Source organism: Sorex araneus, chromosome 6 (assembly GCF_027595985.1).
Source record: "Sorex araneus isolate mSorAra2 chromosome 6, mSorAra2.pri, whole genome shotgun sequence".
NCBI classification, from domain to species: domain Eukaryota; kingdom Metazoa; phylum Chordata; class Mammalia; order Eulipotyphla; family Soricidae; genus Sorex; species Sorex araneus.
In genome coordinates, this window is record NC_073307.1 from 167,692,933 (window position 1) to 167,709,665 (window position 16,733).

The window sequence follows — 16,733 nt, forward strand, 5'->3', positions numbered from 1 at the left end:
TACACACAGCAGACACACACGCACAGTATAAGCACAGCACAGACACACATGCGCACACACAGGCATACACATGGTACACACATGCATGCACACACGCACTCCTGTGTGCCCGCACATGTGCTCAGAGCCCGTGGACACGCAGGCCTTCTTGGGTTTCTGGAGGGAGTCGCAGCTGGGATGAGCGGGGCCTGGGGGACTGGGTGCTGCCCCCCGCCAGGTCCCGCAGGTGTGAGGCACAGGGCTGCCCGCACGGCCCTTGCACGGCGTTTCCCAGCAGAGGGGGAGCCCGGCTCCAGGGCCTCTCCTCCGGCCCATCTGCGGCGTCTGTCACTCGCCCCCCTTCATCCCTGCCTGCCTGATGTACGAGCACCCCCTCCTGACGCACGCCAGATGCTGGATTATTTTATTATCCTTTGCTGAACGAGTTTATGCCTTGGTGGCTGTTCTCCATTAAGTCTGTGTTTGGAGTGTTATTATCTTCTTTTCTTCCCCTTATTATTTCCATGCTTCTCCTTTTCTTGGGGTTAGTTTTTGTTCCTTTCCTAATCTCTGGAATTGGATGTGGAACGGACTCAGCCCAGGGCCGCCCCTTCTGAGGAAACCCGGGGCCTCTTTCCCCAGCAAGAGCCTCTGCGTCCCCTGCTTTTCCGACAGCACCCCCATCCCATGTCCCCTGTGGCCCCGGACTTGCTCCGAAGCTCGTCACTGTGCCCTCCCAACCGTGGGTGGGCTGGAGAGACCCCCTCACAGCGAAGGCGGTGCGGGCCCTCGCCCGGCGTCCTGGGGCTCACCCCTGACTGCCCGCCAGAGGCTCGGGCTCTGCCCCAATCTGTGGGAACCGTGATGAGGGGGTGCCCCCGGGGTCTGCAGATGCACAGCCTGGCTCCTGCTCAGATTCCGTGCGGCAGGGGTCCGGGGGCCCACAAGATTCCTGGGGGTGTTTGCAAAGCCCCCCCGGGGCCACCCCAGGAACACAGCCAGGTACTGGGCGCTCAGGATGGCCGGTCCCTGGTTCTCAGAGAGATGGGACAGCTGCCCCCGGCCCGGAGGCACCCGCGCGGCCCCCAGGGCTCAGGCCTGCCACGCTCTGAGCTCCGGACCCCTTCCTCGGGGGATGTCGGCACCCATAGATGAGTTAGCGCACACCTGGTGGAAGGGGGTCTGACAGCTTTATTCATGGACCCCAGGGGATGGGGGCAGTGAGGACAGAGACGGTGGGGTGCTTGGGGCCCGTGCTCGGCCCCCGGGCCTGGGGGCTGGACGTCACCGTGTGGGCCACGGGCCTGGCTCTCTGCCTCGGGGGCTGCTCCGACGCCCTCACTTCCAGCGCCCGCCGACTTTGCCCTTGGCGGTGGCCCCGGCCTTCTTGCTGCTGCAAGTGGGAAGCAGATATGTGGCCGTGAGGGTCCGCAGCCTGGCCACTGCGCCTCTCGGCCAACAGCGCCACCATCTGGCTGCCGTCGGGGTGAGGGCCATGGCCCCCCACAGCCCCAGCGCACACTCCAGCACGAGCAGCAGCCACTCACCTGGGCTGGCTCACCTGCACCGGTCAGCTCACTGGACCTCCCAGCCAGGCTGCACTGACTCACCTGGGCTGGCTCACCTGCACCGGTCAGCTCACTGGACCTCCCAGCCCGGCTGCACTGACTCACCTGGGCTGGCTTACCTGCACCGGTCAGCTCACTGGACCTCCCAGCCCGGCTGCACTGACTCACTTGGGCTGGCTCACCTGCACCGGTCAGCTCACTGGACCTCAGCCCGGCTGGACCAGATCACCTGTGCCTTCCGGCTCACCTGTACTTCCAACTCGTCTGTACTCAGCTCACCTGTACTGGCTCACTTGTATCTCCTGGCTTGCCTGTACCGAGTTGCCTGTACCTCCCAGCTCACCTGTATTCGCCAGCTCGCCTGTATGTCCCAGCCTGCCTGTACTCCCGACTCACTACTCCTGACTCACCTGTACACCCCGGCTTGCCTGTATTGCCCGGCTTGCCTGTATCTCCCAGCTCACCTGTATCTCCCAGCTCGCCTGTACCTCCCAGCTCGCCTGTACTTGCCAACTCGCCTGTTTGTCCCAGCCTGCCTGTTCTTCGGGGCTTGCCTGTACCTCCGGGCTCGCCTGTACCTCCGGGGCTCGCCTGTACCCCTGGCTCGCCTGTACCCCCAGCTCACCTGTACCTCCGGGCTCGCCTGCACCCCCGGCTTGCCTGTACCTCCGGGCTCGCCTGCACCCCCGGCTTGCCTGTACCTCCGGGCTCGCCTGCACCCCCGGCTTGCCTGTACCTCCGGGCTCGCCTGCACCCCCGGCTTGCCTGTACCTCCGGGCTCGCCTGCACCCCCGGCTTGCCTGTACCTCCAGGCTCGCCTGTACCCCCGGCTCGCCTGTACCTCTGGGGCTCGCCTGTACCCCCAGCTCGCCTGTACCCCAGCTCGCCTGTACCTCCGGGCTTGCCTGTACCCCCGGCTTACCTGTACTTCCGGGCTCACCTGTACCCCTGACTCGCCTGCACCTCCGGGCTCGCCTGTACTCCCAGCTCACCTGTACCTCCGGGCTTGCCTGTACCCCCGGCTTGCCTGTACCTCCGGGCTCGCCTGTACCCCCGGCTCGCCTGTACCTCCAGGGCTCGCCTGTACCCCCAGCTCGCCTGTATCTCTGGGGCTCGCCTATACCCCCGGCTTGCCTACACCTCCCGGCTCGCCTGCACCTCCCGGCTCAGCATTCCAGGCTGGGTGCACTCCAGGGGGGTTAGCAAGTTAGTCAGAAGTGCTCAGCGAGCAGACAAGTCTCTGCTCCATGCCCGCCCAGAGCCCATCGTCAGCCCTTGTCCCGTCACTCCTGCCCCCCCGCCGCAATGGGCATGGACTCAGTGGCTCAGTCCGCGGGGACGGTGCCCACAGACCGGGCCTCCCTCTGGGCGGGCAGGTTAGTCTTGTCAGGGCTGGGCGGGGCTACTCACTGCTTCTGGGCCTGGTCAATGCGGCTCCGGAGGTTGGTGATCTGCAAACAACACGGAGGCTCACCCACGGCCCCATGACGCCCTTCCTGCGGCCGGGCCAGGCGGGCTCGGGCTCACCTCTGACCCCGCAGGGGCCTGTGACTTAGCAACTCAGAAATGCCACTTACCTGCCAGGGGTTGGGCCACTCGGCCAAGCCCCACACAGCCCAAAGGCCCTGCCCTACTGGCCCACAGGGGGCACTGCCCAGGCTGCCAGGCATGACCAGGGGCTCGCATGCCAGTGCCCGAGCACCACACACATGAGTCCGCCCCAGGCGGGCGGGCCTGCTACTCACAACTTGGCCAGCATCTCCACCCTGGCCCGGACAGTCATGATCTGGAAAGACCGAGACAGGGAGGCTGGCGCCTGGGAGGGTCTGGCCTGGGGGCAGCAGCAGGCGTGGGGCAGCCTGCCAGGGGCCCTCCAGGTGCAGCGAGGGGGCATGGCCTGCAGCCTGCCCGGGGCTCCGCCCACGGACAGCTCGGGTGAGTGTGGCTGGCCTGTCGCTGTGCCACGCGGCTGGGGGGAGACATCTCAGAGAGCCCCGGTGCCCTGCAGGGCCACTGCCGGGGGCCCTTGTCACCCTGGATGGCCCTCGCGGCCACTCCAAGCAGGAGTTATCGTGCGGAGGGTCCAGGTCTGCAGCTGCGGCCGGCCCCACCCCTGCTGGGCTGCACTCACGTCGTATTTCTGCCGCTTCAGCTTCTCTCCAAACTCGTACTTGTCCAACTCGAGCTGGTACAGCGTGTCCCAGAGCTCCTTGGCCTTGTCCCTGGGGGGCGACAATGTGGAGGGTTGGTGGGCAGGCCAGGGCGGGCACCCACCCTCAGGCTGTGCTGGGGGGCCGAGCAGCGTGGCCGCCCGGTGGCAGGCGCCCCTCACCGGAGCTTGTCATCACTGAGGTGGTCAATGTTGAGTGGCTTCCGCCTCTCCGCCAGGATCTTCTTCTTCATCTCGCGGGCGGTCTGCTTCTTGCCTCTCTTCTGGTCAGCCTGGACACAGGGAGGGGGCGTGTCTCGGGGGCGGGGCTTCTGTGGGGCGTGTCTCGGGACGGGGCCTCTGTAGGGCGTGTCTCAGGGCGTGTCCTGGGGCGGAGCCTCTGTGGGGCTCGTCCTGGGGCGGGGCCTCTGTGGGGCGTGTCCCGGGGTGGGGACTCTGTGAGGTGTGCCCCTGGGCGGGGCCTCTGTGGGGCGTGTCCCAGGGCGGGGCCTCTATGGGGCGTGTCCCGGGGCGGGCCTCAGTGGGGGCGTGTCTCGGGGCGGGGCTCCTCGAGCCAGGGCGGGGCCGGGCCCTCACCTTGGCCAGGTAGCTGCTGTAGTTGGCGCCCATGGAGGACAGGGCCTTCTTCTTCTTCATGTCATCTTCGGCCCTCCGCTTGGCGTCCTCCTCCTCTCTTCTGGCTTTCTCCTCCTGTAGGGACCCCAGGCGAAGGTCTTAGTGCCGGACGCAGCACCTGCTTGCTGTCCAGCGGGGCCCAGGCAGGGGGACAGCGCCGGGTGGGCACCCACAGGCACGACACTCACCGCCAGGCGGTTCTGGCGCTCCCGCTCCTTCTCGGCGCGAATGCGCTGCTGCTCTGCTCGCTCGGCGCGGCGCTTCTCCTGCGGCCAGAGGGCAACTCAGCGGCCTGACCACCCCAGCCCGGTGCTTAGCGGCTTCTGAGCCCGGCCCCCCGACTCACAATGCGGTCCTTGAGGGCAATCAGCTCTTCTTCTTCCTTCTTGCGCGCCTCGAAGTGGCTGTCGATGAGCGCCTGCAGCTCCATGAGGTCTTTGTTCTGCCGTTTCTTCTGGATGTCCTGGAGGTGGGGCCTCATGGCCATCAGCCCTGCCCGACCCACTGTGGCTCCCACCCACGCTCCCGAATGGTGAAAGGAGGGGTAGGTGGATGGGGGGGGCGAGTGGATCGATGGCTACGTGGACGGGTAGATGGGTGGGTGGGTGAGTAGATGGGTGGGTGGGTGGATAGATGGATGGGTAGATGGTTGGGTGAGTGAGTAGATGGATGGATGGATAGGTGAGTGGATGGATGGATGGATGGATGGATGGATGGATGGATGGATGGATGGATGGATGGATGGATGGATGGATGGATGAGTGAGTAGATGGATGGGTGGATGGATGGATGGGTGAATGTGTGGGTGGGTGGGTGGGTGGGTGAGTGGATGAGTGAATGGGTAGAAGGGTGGGTGGGTGAGTGGGTGAGTGGGTGGATGGATGGATGGGTGGATGGGTGGGTGGGTGAGTGGATGAGTGAATGGGTAGAAGGGTGGGTGGGTGATTGGGTGGATGGATGGATGGATGGATGGATGGGTGTATGGGCGGGTGACTAGGGGCATGCATGGATAAGTGGATGAGTGAAAACCTGGATGGATGGATGGATGGATGGATGGATGGATGGATGGATGGATGGTGGATAGATGGGTAGGTTAATGGACGGTGGGTAGATGGACTAGAACATGGATGGGTGCATGGCTGATGGAGTGATGGACGAAAGGAAGGAGGGGGGAGTGGTGGGAAATGGACTGGAGCTCATGGTCTGAAGGCAGAGGGTGGGTCCCCAGGGCTGGCTGGTGGAGGGAGAAGGCAGGCAGGAAGGCGCTGGAGGCCGGAGACCTCCTCCGGCTTCGTGTGGGGTCTAGGGGCTGGGGGTGGGGACGGACCATTGTTGATGGGGTCCCAGAAAACATACATCAAAGTCGACTTTCTCCCCTTCCGGGATCTTAGGAGCAGTGAGTCTGGAAGAGAAGAGTGTCCGTGAGGGGCTGCAGGCCCGCCAGGGGGTCGGGGGGAATCGCTCCCTGCTTCCTGCCTGGGCGGCCGGGCTGCCACCTTCCTGGGGACCTCGGCCCCTTGGAGAAGTCCTCAGTTTCTCGGTGGCCCCCTCTGCTGTGCCAGCGTCTGGACATGAGCCCTTCCTGCCGCTCAGGACGGTCACCTTGACCTGTGTGCAGGCCCTGCCCCCCGCTTTGTCCCTCTGCCCCCCAATCTTTCTCTCTGAGAGCCCAGAGGAAGGAGGGGAGGGGCGTGCAGAGCGCACAGGAGGAAGAAGTGAGGCCCCCAGGCCCACATCCCGAGCTGTGCCCCGCGGTCCCGCCCCTCCCCCCGCATTCCAGATGGAGCAAAGAGTTAAAAAAACAAGAACCATTTTTTACAGCAAGCCTGGGAGGAAGGGAAGCTGCAGATCCATCAAAATGCGGGCGGGAAAGGGTTTCGGCTCCACAGTCCCAGAAGGTCCCGCGGAGGGAAGACAGCCAGATGATTCCAGGCAAATGAAAAACTTATGTATGTGGAGGGGGAAAAAAAGCAAATCTGAAGTGGGAGGGGGGACCCTCCCGGGCTAGAAAAACAGTTTCAGCAAATACTGAGCCTTTATCCCCAGGCAGCGAGGTGTTAAGAAGCATTGAGCCCCTGGCCACTCGGTCAACGGCACAGCCAGGCGGGCAGGGGGGCACAAACGGCCAGTTCCCGAGAAGAGGACAGGCCGTTAACCGTCAAAGCCAGGGCTGGGGGGGGGTTTCCCACCCGGGCACGCGGCCCAGGGCAGTAACGGGGGGCAGCGGTGCCCGGGTGGCTTGTTTACAGCGGGCAAACGGCAGAATGTGGCCCATTGGGTGGGCAGTGGGAGGAAACTTGGCCAGTGCGGCCGATGGAATATTATGTGGCCATTCAAAATATTTAAGGAGCCGCCGTGCACGCCCGCGGACAGAGCCGGCTTGTCAGGGCGCGGCTGGGGCTGGGGGCGCAGGATCTTCGGGAACACCCCACACCGCCCTGTTTTTCCAAGCCGCCCATGGAAAAAGGGGGCAGGAAGAAACGGGCCTTTCATTCCTGCAGCTCCCACCGTCTGGCCGCGGCCGGGGAGACTCAGAGATGAGCTTTTTTCTGTGTTTGACTTTACGTATTTTCCAAATTTTCTTTCATGAGGTGTTTTATTTTCATAATGAAAACACAAACATTTGTTTAAAACTAGAAAATTTCTGGGGATCCGGCAGCTCTGTTTAAAATTGCTGAAAACCCGAGTGTGTGGGGAGGAATGTGCCGCCCGGCCCTCCCTCCCGCTGCGGGCGGCCGCCCCGCGCCCCTCGCGGAGCCAGCCGGAGCCAGGCCTGCCCCGGCGAGCCATGAATCACGGGAGGCGGGCGGGGGCCCAGCTCCCCGCTCAGGGCGAGGCTCCAAGCGGGCGGGCGGGAGACCCCTTCTGCCGAGGGTCTCTCGCCCCAGAGTGGCCCCAGCACCCGAAAACCAGGTCCCTTTCGGAACCGGCCACGTCCCCATGAGCCCCCCACCCTGGCCCTGCAAGTCCCTGCCGACGCCCGGCCCTCACCCCTGCCACAGCCCCCTAGCTACCCAGCCCAGCCTCTCCCCTACGTGCCTCCCTCAGGCTTCCAGAACCTTCAGCCTTGGCAGACGGGAGAGAGGGGCAGCCCATGCTTCCTTGCACCCCCACGACTCTTCACTCCTCTTCCTTGGGGCACCCACCAGCACTATTGGGACAGGGCCCCCAACAGTCTACGCACAGACCCCACGACCCCCAACACACACACACACTAACACACTACCACAGCCACACACTCACACACACTAGCTCACGTTTCACACACTCACACACACACTAACTCACATTCACACACACAACACACACTAACTCACATTCACACATTCACACACGCACTAACTCATTCACACACACAACACAGAACACACACTAACACACACTATCACATCACACACTCACAACACACATTCACACACTAACTCACATTCACACACACACACCAACACTGACATAGACACACAACACACTAACTCACATTCACACACATACTAACACATTCACACACTCACACACTAATACATTCACACACACTAACTCATTCATACACTCACAACACACTAACTCACATTCACACACACTACCACATCACACACTCACAACACACATTCACACACACTAACTCACATTCACACACTCACACACACCAACACTGACATAGACACACACTCACAACACACACAAACATACGCTACCACACACAACACACTCACACAAACTCACATTCACACACATACTAACACATTCACACACACACAGTCACACACTCACATACACACCCTCACACATTCACACTCTCATACACTCACACATACTCGTACCACACTCACACTCACTCTCACCCACATTCACACACTCACACTCACTCTCACACACTCACTTTTACACACACTCACACATTCACACACACTCACACTCACACACACACACGGTCACTCACTTGGGTCTCGGCTTCTCCTCTGTCCACGCGGCACCGAAGGGGAAGAAGAGGGGACACGGGTGAGATGGGGCAGCGCCCCAGACACGGGCTGCGTCTCGGCCGACCCCCCCCCCAGAGGGCCCGTCCCCGGTGGGCCAGGGGTCTGGGGCGAGAGCCGGGGCAGGGCGGGAGGTGGGGGTGCCGTGGAGCCCCTGTGCCCCGAGCCGGCGGAGGCTGCCCAGCGGCCGCAGAGCTGCTGCGAAGCGGCGAGGCCCTTGGAGCCGGCCGAGGCTGAGTGGAAGGACAGACAGACAACGGACAGACGACAGCGGGCGGCCGGACAGAGGCGGCTGCAGCAGCTGCCCAAGCCCCGCGCCCGCAGCCTTACCTTCCCCGTCCTCCCCCTCCTCCTCCGCGAAGTCTTCGGGCCCTAAGCGCGCATGCGAGAGAGAAGCCCGCCAGCTGCAGGCCGGGGGGCGAGCAGGGCGGGGGGGGGGCGCAGGGGGGGCCAGGGCTCAGGAGACCCCCGCTGCAGCCCCGTGGGAGTCTGGGGGGGAGCCAGTTCCTGGGGTTCTGTTTTGGGGGCTGCAGCATGAACAGGGAAGCCCCCTGTGGGGGCTGGGGGCTGGGGATCCCTCTGGGGCGCCCGGGGCTGCACCCTGAGGCCTGTCCGGGTGAAGGGGTGCTGGGCGGTGTGGGGCCCCCAGACCAGGGGTGCAGGCTGGGACCGCGTGGGGGTGAGCGCCTGCAGGAAAGCGGGGGTCCGGGGGACCGATGGGGCGCCCGGGCTCTGCCCGCACACCCCCTGCACACAGAGGGGCCTGAGTCGGGCCGGGCCCGCCCCGCGCCAAGCCTGCAAGCCCGGCCCGGCCTCTGCCTGACCCCCCCACCGGCCCTCTCGGTTCCCCTGCTCAACCCAGAGCCGGGATGGGGCGAAGCGGGAGCGGGGGCATACCTTCCTGAACTTCCTCTGCAGGGTCCGCACATGGGGAGAGAAGGGGGGGGAGAGGCAGCGTGAGCGGGCGGCAGGGGGCCGGGGGGGGGGTCGGGCAGCGGGCAGTGAGTGGGTTACTGGCCCTGGTTCCAGCTCACACGTGCCCTGAAGTGATGGCGCCTACCTGGTTCATGCACTTCAGGGGGGAGGAGGGTCGTGGAACAAGAGGCCGAAGGTCAGAGGTCAAAGGAGAAAGGAGGGAGGTTAGTGGACCAGGGGCAGAGAGGCCGGTTGAGGGGCCAGGGACACCCGGGGCACTGCGCTGCCCCGTCAAGGGGTGCCTGGGTGTGGCCGCCCGCTCCCCCTGGGCCCCTGGATGTCCTGTGAGCAGCTCCCGCACAAGCCGAGGCCAGAGGGCGGGTCCCCCCGGCCCCTGCTGGGAGCACGGGGTGCTGCTAAGTGACCCCTGCCCCCCTCGGTCGCCCTCCTGGTCCAGCGTGGCGGTGGTTAGGGGTTAGTGGTTAGTGGGAAGGCCACATGGGAGCCGGGGCTGGCGCCTCCCTGTCCCGGCCCACCCTGCAGCCAGCCCCGGGCCCACATGGGGACCAGAAGTCCCAGCTCCATACCTTCTTCCTGGACTTCTGCAGCGGACGTGCGGGGGGGCGGCGGGAGAGAGAGGACAGGGTTAGTCCTGGGGTCACTGCACAGCCTTAGGGGGGCTGCGGGCCGGGGCCTGGCCCTCTCTTACCTTCCTCCTGGGCCTCTTCTACAGGGTGCGAGGGGGCGGGGGAAGGAAGCAAAGGCGTTATTCAGGGGGTGCTGGGGTCTGTGTGCGGGCTGACGTGGGGGGGCGCTGGGGGTCCTGCACTGGGGGCTCTGAGCCCTGTGGCTGGCTGCCCACCCCCCGCCCCGACTCCCATCCCACTAGGAGCCCCTGTCTTCAGCAGAAAAAAAGTTTCACTCCTGTTGTTAGGGGAGCCGAGTGTTTTCAAAATATTTTTAGAACCCAGCGCCCAGAAGGCCTCAGGGGGAGCTGCCTCGGGCCATGCGAGCCAGGGCTTGGGGGGCCCCCAGCGGGGGGCAGCCTGGGAACCGGCTCCCCCCACAGTTCCCACATGCCGGCCCGGCCCACCACCGCCGCCAGGCACGACCTGGGCCTCACACATGGCAGACGGGTGCAGGGGGAGGGTGCAGGTGACGCCCCAAGGTTCCAGAACGGAAAAGTGGGTGTGGAGTGAGAAAGAGACAGAGACAGACAGAGAGACAGAGACAGGGCAGGGGGTAGGTTGGCTGAATCGTCCTCTAAGCCCCGCTCTGCACAAGGGGGAGGGGAGGGGGCATAGAGGGGGAGGGGAGAGGGGAGAGAAGGGAGGGGAGGGGGCCTGAAGAGGCACCAGGCCTGCCTCTGGGAGAGTCCAGGCGGGCCAGGGAACAGGGGTCAGCAGCTGGCCCGGGGGCGGCCGAGTTACCTTCCTCCTCGTACTGCTCTGCAATGGAAAGATCGGGACCCCATCAGTCACCCCAGCCAGCCACGGTGGGGCCGCGTGTGCCCCAGAGCCCTTGATCCAAACCGCCAGAGATGGGGACTGGCAGGGGTCCTGGGGGGGTGGGCTGCAGGGTTGGGTTGGCAGGGAGTGGGGGCCCCACCCACTGGGATTTCATGGGGCCCTTGGCGTCAGGGATGTGTCCTTGAAGAAAGATGGGGTGAAGGTGGGGTCCCTTTCCTGAGGGGTCACCTCCAGCCATTGCAGGGGAGGAGCTGGAGCTGGCCGTAGGCCCCGCCCAGGCGAGGCAAGGGAGGAGCTGGCCATAGGCCCCGCCCAGGCGAGGCAGGGGAGGAGCCTGACCGTAGGCCCCACCCAGGCGAGGCAGAGGAGGAGCTCGCCATAGGCCCCGCCCAGGAGAGGCAGGGGAGGAGCTCGCCATAGGCCCCGCCCAGGAGAGGCAGGGGAGGAGCCTGACCGTAGGCCCCGCCCAGGCGAGGCAGGGGAGGAGCCTGACCGTAGGCCCCGCCCAGGCGAGGCAGGGGAGGAGCTGGCTGTAGGCCCCGCCCAGGCACAGCTCCTGGTAGAGGTGAAGGATGACCCACATCGTTGACACTTACCCTCCTCCACCTGTTCCCTGCAGAGGGGAAGGGGCACTCAGCAGCATGGTCACCACCAGGGTCCCGCCCCCGGGAGTCCCACACTACTCACACTTCTTCGTCAGACATGGTGGCGGCTGGGTGCTGTGGAGACAGGGGGCAGGAGCCCTGCTCAGCTGAGCTGACTGGGGGTCTCGGGGGACAGGCTGCTGCCTGGAGTCTGGGTGTCGGGTGCCCCCGTCCCGCCCGCCGGGGTAGGCCCCTCTCTAGAGTGCAGGGCTGGCCCCCTCCCCGGGCTTCTGCGGGTGGGATTTGGATCCTTCTTTTTCCCTCTGGCTGCTACCCCAGCTGTGCTCAGGGGCACAGGGGCGGACACTGGGCCTCACACACTCCGTGTGTCCCCCAGCCTGGGTGCTGGGGGTCCGATGGGGCCCGCGAGGCCCTCTGCCAGTCCCGGATCCCCCAGGGGGCCGAGGAGCCCTCCTCCTGGGGCATGTCCCTTAGTGGTGGCCCGGGCCCAGGTGCCCACGTGTGCGCTCCGGGGGGCGAGGGGGCTGCGTGCAAGGGCCTGTGCCCGCTCGCAGACGTGCACAGGCTCCAGGGCTGCCGCACCCCCTCACACCTGCCACCCAAGGGGCGTGGTGCCCCACCTCTCCCCAGGGTTATTTTTAAGGAGCAGTGGCAGCTGAGGTTCCAGAAATAGGTACCAAGTCAGGAGACTCCTCTGCCCCGAAACCCAAGACAGACGCAGGCTGGGGGTGGGGGGCACGGCAGCCTCCTGTCCTTGGGGCCCGCTGGGCAGGAGCTACAGGGCGGGGGTGTCAGCTGATGACAGCTGGCCCATGGCATCCGGCTTGGTCAGCTTCTTGGGGACGGGGGTGGGCCTCCTCTAACCCTGACCACCCCCCCCCCCGTGCTCCCCCACCCTCCAGGGCTCTGCTCCTGAGCCCAGTCCCTGCCTGCTGCCCCGACCCCCACAGCCCTGCCCCCCAATCCCACACCTCCCCCCAGCAGTGGCCTGGGTGCAGGCCGGGCGACGAGAGGCCAAGGAGATGGGGTGTGCTCAGGGTGGCCACCGATGTCCGGCCTGGTCTTGAAACCCGTGTCTACCTCCCCCAGGCCTGCCCAGGACCCCGGGTACCTCCGCCCGCCCCCACGCCCACCCAGGTCTGTTTCGGGTCAGGCCGTGTCAACCCGCCCGGGGCCCGCGTGCTGCGGTGGAGGGCCCGAGGGGGCGCCACGGCCATAGACGACCCACCTGCGAGTCGGAGACGCGGCCTGGGCTCCCTGCGGACAGGACGGGTCGGGGCACCGCCTGGGCCCCGGGTTATAACCACACCCGCGGGCGCTGCCCATTGGCCAAGGGGGCCCTGACCAAGTATAGGAATGCCGGGCGGGCGGGCGGGCGCGGCACAGCCCCCCAAGTGTCAGCTTCTATTTTTACCCAGGCAGCAGCACATTCTTGAGGCGGGGTGGGGGCCGGGGGGACGGTGGGGGCCCCGGGATGCAGCTGGGGGACGTCGCATGAGGGTCCCGCCCACGACTCCCTTCTCAGAGGGGCCCTCGGGGAGACCCCACGCGGGGGGACGGGGTGCCCATGTCCGTTCCCCTGGCCTGTCCCCTCCACGGGCGCAGAGCCCCTGCCGCAGGCCTGCCCCACGGCCCTGGGGGTCTCGTGCTCCGGGCGGCCTTCCCAGCACTCAGGTGGCCCCGGCTGGCCGAGGGGCTCTGTCCAGGGGCGCTGAGCCCCAGGCACGGACGGCAGTGCCCCCAGGAAGGGCCACAGACGGGCCACCAACAGGCTGCCCGTCCGTCTCTGCCCACTGGGCAAGCGCTCAGGGACGGGACGGCTGCGCCAGGCCAGGGCGGGCTCCCCTGCCCCCTCCCCGACGTCCCAGCCCTGACACATCCCCGCTCCACTCCCGGGCCCTCAGAGGGGCAGGACGCCCCCCTCCGAGCCCCCGCGGACCGGCTCCTGCCAGTGACCGGCCCTGTGCGGCCCGCGCCTGCCTGCCAGGTCCCAGGACGCCCGTGGGCCGGGGCGTGCGGGTGCTGTGCCCAGACACTGCCGCGGCTTCCGGGCACCGTGGCCAGGCCCACGGGGCAGCTGCAGTGGCCCTGCCCAGCCAGCAGAGGCCGGTGCTGCCCGCCGGTGGCCAGCCTGCTGCCGCATGCCCGCGTGGGCCGAGCCCGGGCGCCAGGGCCGGGGTCAGGGCACCGCGGGGTTTATTTTGGGCCCCGGCGCTCTCCCGACCAGCCGGCCAGGCTGCCGGGCGCCGGACAGCGTGAGCCGAGGCCCGGGGACAGGTGAGCCAAACTGGACCGCCGGCCTGGCCAGGCCTCCGGGGTAGGGGCGGGGGGCAGGGACCCCGGCACTGGGGGAGAGGCAGAGCGGGCCCAGGATGGTGCGAGGCTGACGGGAAGGGTGGCCGGCCCGGCCATGTGCCGGGGCCTGGGGGGCCACGGGACCCTCCCTCTGGCCACTGGAGCACCCGTGGCCGGCCTGGCACGGCGCAGGTGCCAGCCTGTGGCACTGCCAGGCCCCATATAGAACCTGCTGAGTTAGCCCTGGGCACCGGCCTCGGGCTGCGTGCAGGAGCTGGACGATCAGTGCTCGGAGCCGGGAGGTGGGGGTGCCCGCCGGGGACGCGCGGGTGGGGTGGGCGGCAAAGGGGCGGGCGCTGGACACCCCCGTCTCCCCGCCTTGGGGGCAGAGCCCACGTCTTCCCGCTCGCCCAGCCTGCAGACAGGGGGCTCCCCTGCTGCGTCGTCCAGGCCCGCCGGGGAGGGGGCGCCCGCACGGGCCCACCCACACCCCCGCTCCTGGACCCCCACCCACAGTCCCCGCCTGCTCTCCCTCCTCTGCGCCTCCCCCCGGCCTCTCCCCAGCCCACCACCTCCGTGCACCCATTCCTCCACCCACGCCCGCATCACACGGGCACGGCTGCCCATCCTCCTGTCTCTCCGCTGCCCACCCCCCGCCCACCCACCCACCCTTATATCCGTGCACCCATCACTGTCCATCCACCACCCATTCACCCACCTCTTTGCCCGTCCATCCGTCCGCCCATCCGCTCATCCGTCCGTCCGTCCACCCATCCATTCAGATACTGCCCACCTGCCCCCCACTGACACGCTCACCCATTCACCACCTTCCCACACGGATCCATCATTCATTCATCCCCCCTCCAGGGCCGGGCTCAGCCCCCAGCACCGGCCCTCCCTGGTGGACGTGCCCTCTGGGGCCCCCTGGGCACGGCCTCTCCCAGGCTGGCCGGGCGGGGGAGGCCGGTCAGCGCTGCTCACGCGTGTCCCGGGGCGGCGGGGAGGGCAGGGCTGTGTGTGCAGAGAGTCAGCGAGCCTGGGTGGAGGGTCAGGCACAGGAACTTTATTCATACAGGGGGGGCAGGGCGGCTCCCGAGCTGCAGGTCCACCGGTGGGTGCCCGGGGCCGTCCCAGCTGCTCTCAGCAGTGAAGGTGGGCCGGGCGCTGGGGGCACACGGCAGGGAGGGCTCTCCCAGAGGGACGCCGGCTGCAGCCAGGAGCTGGAACATAGAGGGGGACAGCGTGGCTGGGGTGGGCCCTGCCTGTCCGGGCTGCCCTCGCTCCCCCCACCCCGGGCTCCACCCCACCTCCGGGGCGCCGGCTCGGGGGCTCTGGGCTGCTCCCCACCTCCTGGGGGCCTGTGGGTGCTCCGGAGCCCGGCCCCATCAGAGAGACAGCCCCAGCTCCAGGCCTCCCTGCCAGACCCCCTGCCCACCCCACCCCCGCCTCTCTGGCAGATCCCTGCCCAGCCCCCAACCCCCAGGGCCTCCCCAGAAGACCCTCTGCCCGGCCCCCAGGACTCCCTGGCAAGCCCCCTGCCCCCCCGGCCTCCCTGGCAGACCCCCTCCTGCCCGCCCAGGCCTCCCTGGCAGGCCCCCTGCCCGCCTGGCTCCCCCTCCCGCGGCCGGATGGGCTCCAGCTCGCCCAGACGCCATTTGTCAATGTCCTCAGAGCACGTGGCGTCCAGAACCCGGGGCCGGCGGCTTGGCCGGGACCACCCGCCCGGGAGGTCTGCGGGAAGATCCCATTCAGCGGAGCTCAGCGAAAATCGCTCCCCGTCCCGCCAGCCCACCTCCGGTGGGGGGGGCCTGCGGCTGGGCCGGCGACGCCATGGCGGGCCCGCTCCCGTCGGCGCTTCCTGCCCGGCCCCCGCCGCCTCCCGGGGTCCCCGCGGTTCTGGCAGCGGGCCGGGGTCCCGGGGAGAGGACCCCCCTCCCTGCTCCCGGCAACCTCTGAGGGTCTCCCGGACCCCCGGCCCCGCCCCCGAAGCCTGACGGCCGGTCACTCCCGCCCCAGGTGCCAGCATGCTGGCCTCGGCCCCCGGCCGGCCCCCGGCCCTGCTGCCCAAGCCCGGCAAGGACAATCTGCGCCTCCAGAAGCTGCTGCGGAGGGCGGCCCGGAGGGCGGCCGCGGGGGGCGCCTTCCGCGCCTGCCTGTCCCCCGTGAGCGAGGCCAGCCACGACCAGGATGCCGCGGCCCCCGGCCCCCCGCATGCCCCCGTCACCCACCAGGTGGCACCGCCCCGGCGGCTCCTCAACCGGCCGGGGCCCCTGGCTCGGAGCCCCCCCGCAGGGGCTGCCCACGTGGCCCAGGGGTTCGGCCTCCCGCTGCCGCCCCCCCTGCCCGGGAGCCCTGAGCACCCCGGGGTGAGCCCGGGGAAGGGGCCGACGGGCCAGGACACAGACACAGCCCCGTCGCCCCCCCGTGCCCCCCCACCCATCCCCGTGGCCCACATCCGCCCGCTGCCCACAGCGGCCCAGGCTGCCCCGCCCCGGCCCACCGCGCCCGCCGTGCCCAGGCCGACCCCCGGCTTCCGCGCCCTGGTGTCCAGGGCCCCCGGCACCCGTGTCGTGGTCCCCATCGCCCCCACCCACCGCCCCCCAGACCCCTCACTTCACAGCCCGGCCCCCGAGGGCAAGTGCCAGCGGCCGCCCACGGAGGAGGCCGAGCCGGCCCCCTGCCCCCCGCCAGGGCCCGGCCCCCGCGGGGCCCCCAGCACGCCACCCAGACCTCGCCCGGGAGGCTGGACGCGCCTGAGGAAGCAGCTGATGGAGGAGTCCCCCGAGGCTGCACCCCTGCAGCCCGGCCCGCCGCCCCGGGCGCCCGCCTCCCGGGCCTCCCAGCTGTGGGACGCCGTGATGTACCGCATGCTGGTGGCCGAGTCCAGGGACGGCCCCGCTGCCCCCGCGGGCGCTCGGCTGCCTTTCCTATGCCGACCCCGCTTCAACGCCCGCAAGCTGCAGGAGGCGTCGGCCCGGCCCCCGCCGCCGTGGCACCCCGCTGTGGAAAGGGGCCCCCAGCCCAGGAACTTCAACCGCGTGGCGGCGGGCTGGGGGCTGCAGTGAGCGGCGGCAGGGAGGGGGGAGAGGTGCGGGTCCCGCTAATAAACGCGCCATCACACAGCAAGCCCCGTCTTCGGC

The 16,733-nt window shown here is 67.9% G+C and overlaps 2 protein-coding genes across 4 annotated transcripts; one reads left to right on the forward strand and one right to left on the reverse strand.

Annotated features, from left to right (window-relative positions):
• Positions 1-1,150: 1,150 nt before the first annotated feature.
• Positions 1,151-11,779, reverse strand: TNNT3 (troponin T3, fast skeletal type). 3 transcript variants are annotated; one of them, XM_004602870.2, is made up of 14 exons: positions 11,381-11,568; positions 11,290-11,306; positions 10,655-10,672; positions 9,934-9,951; positions 9,207-9,221; positions 8,273-8,291; positions 5,689-5,734; positions 4,679-4,795; positions 4,521-4,598; positions 4,294-4,407; positions 3,880-3,989; positions 3,679-3,769; positions 2,958-2,998; positions 1,151-1,372 (listed from the first exon to the last, which is right to left on the reverse strand). In XM_004602870.2, the coding sequence occupies exons 1-14, from the start codon at positions 11,395-11,397 to the stop codon at positions 1,318-1,320; spliced, it is 756 nt and encodes a 251-aa protein (XP_004602927.1). In that variant the 5' UTR covers positions 11,398-11,568; the 3' UTR covers positions 1,151-1,317. The 3 variants fall into 3 exon arrangements, with proteins under 3 accessions (XP_004602927.1, XP_004602929.1, XP_054999398.1); XM_004602872.2 differs by lacking the exon at positions 2,958-2,998 and adding an exon at positions 3,293-3,333 and having other exon boundaries at positions 11,381-11,412; XM_055143423.1 differs by lacking the exon at positions 2,958-2,998 and having other exon boundaries at positions 11,381-11,779.
• Positions 11,780-15,617: 3,838 nt separating this feature from the next.
• Positions 15,618-16,658, forward strand: PRR33 (proline rich 33). The gene has a single exon (XM_055143836.1). The coding sequence runs from the start codon at positions 15,618-15,620 to the stop codon at positions 16,656-16,658; it is 1,041 nt and encodes a 346-aa protein (XP_054999811.1).
• Positions 16,659-16,733: the final 75 nt, after the last annotated feature.

What these genes read in the sequence shown, in the direction of transcription:
- TNNT3 (XM_055143423.1), bottom strand. An exon ending in TTGCCCTCAAGGACCGCATT is followed by an intron (nt 4,599 to 4,678) that starts GTGAGTCGGGGG and finishes CTCTGGCCGCAG; the next exon opens with GAGAAGCGCCGCGCCGAGCG. An exon ending in CTCAGTGATGACAAGCTCCG is followed by an intron (nt 3,770 to 3,879) that starts GTGAGGGGCGCC and finishes GTCGCCCCCCAG; the next exon opens with GGACAAGGCCAAGGAGCTCT.
- PRR33 (XM_055143836.1), top strand. Translation starts at nt 15,618, where the DNA reads ATGCTGGCCTCGGCCCCCGGCCGGCCCCCGGCCCTGCTGCCCAAGCCC.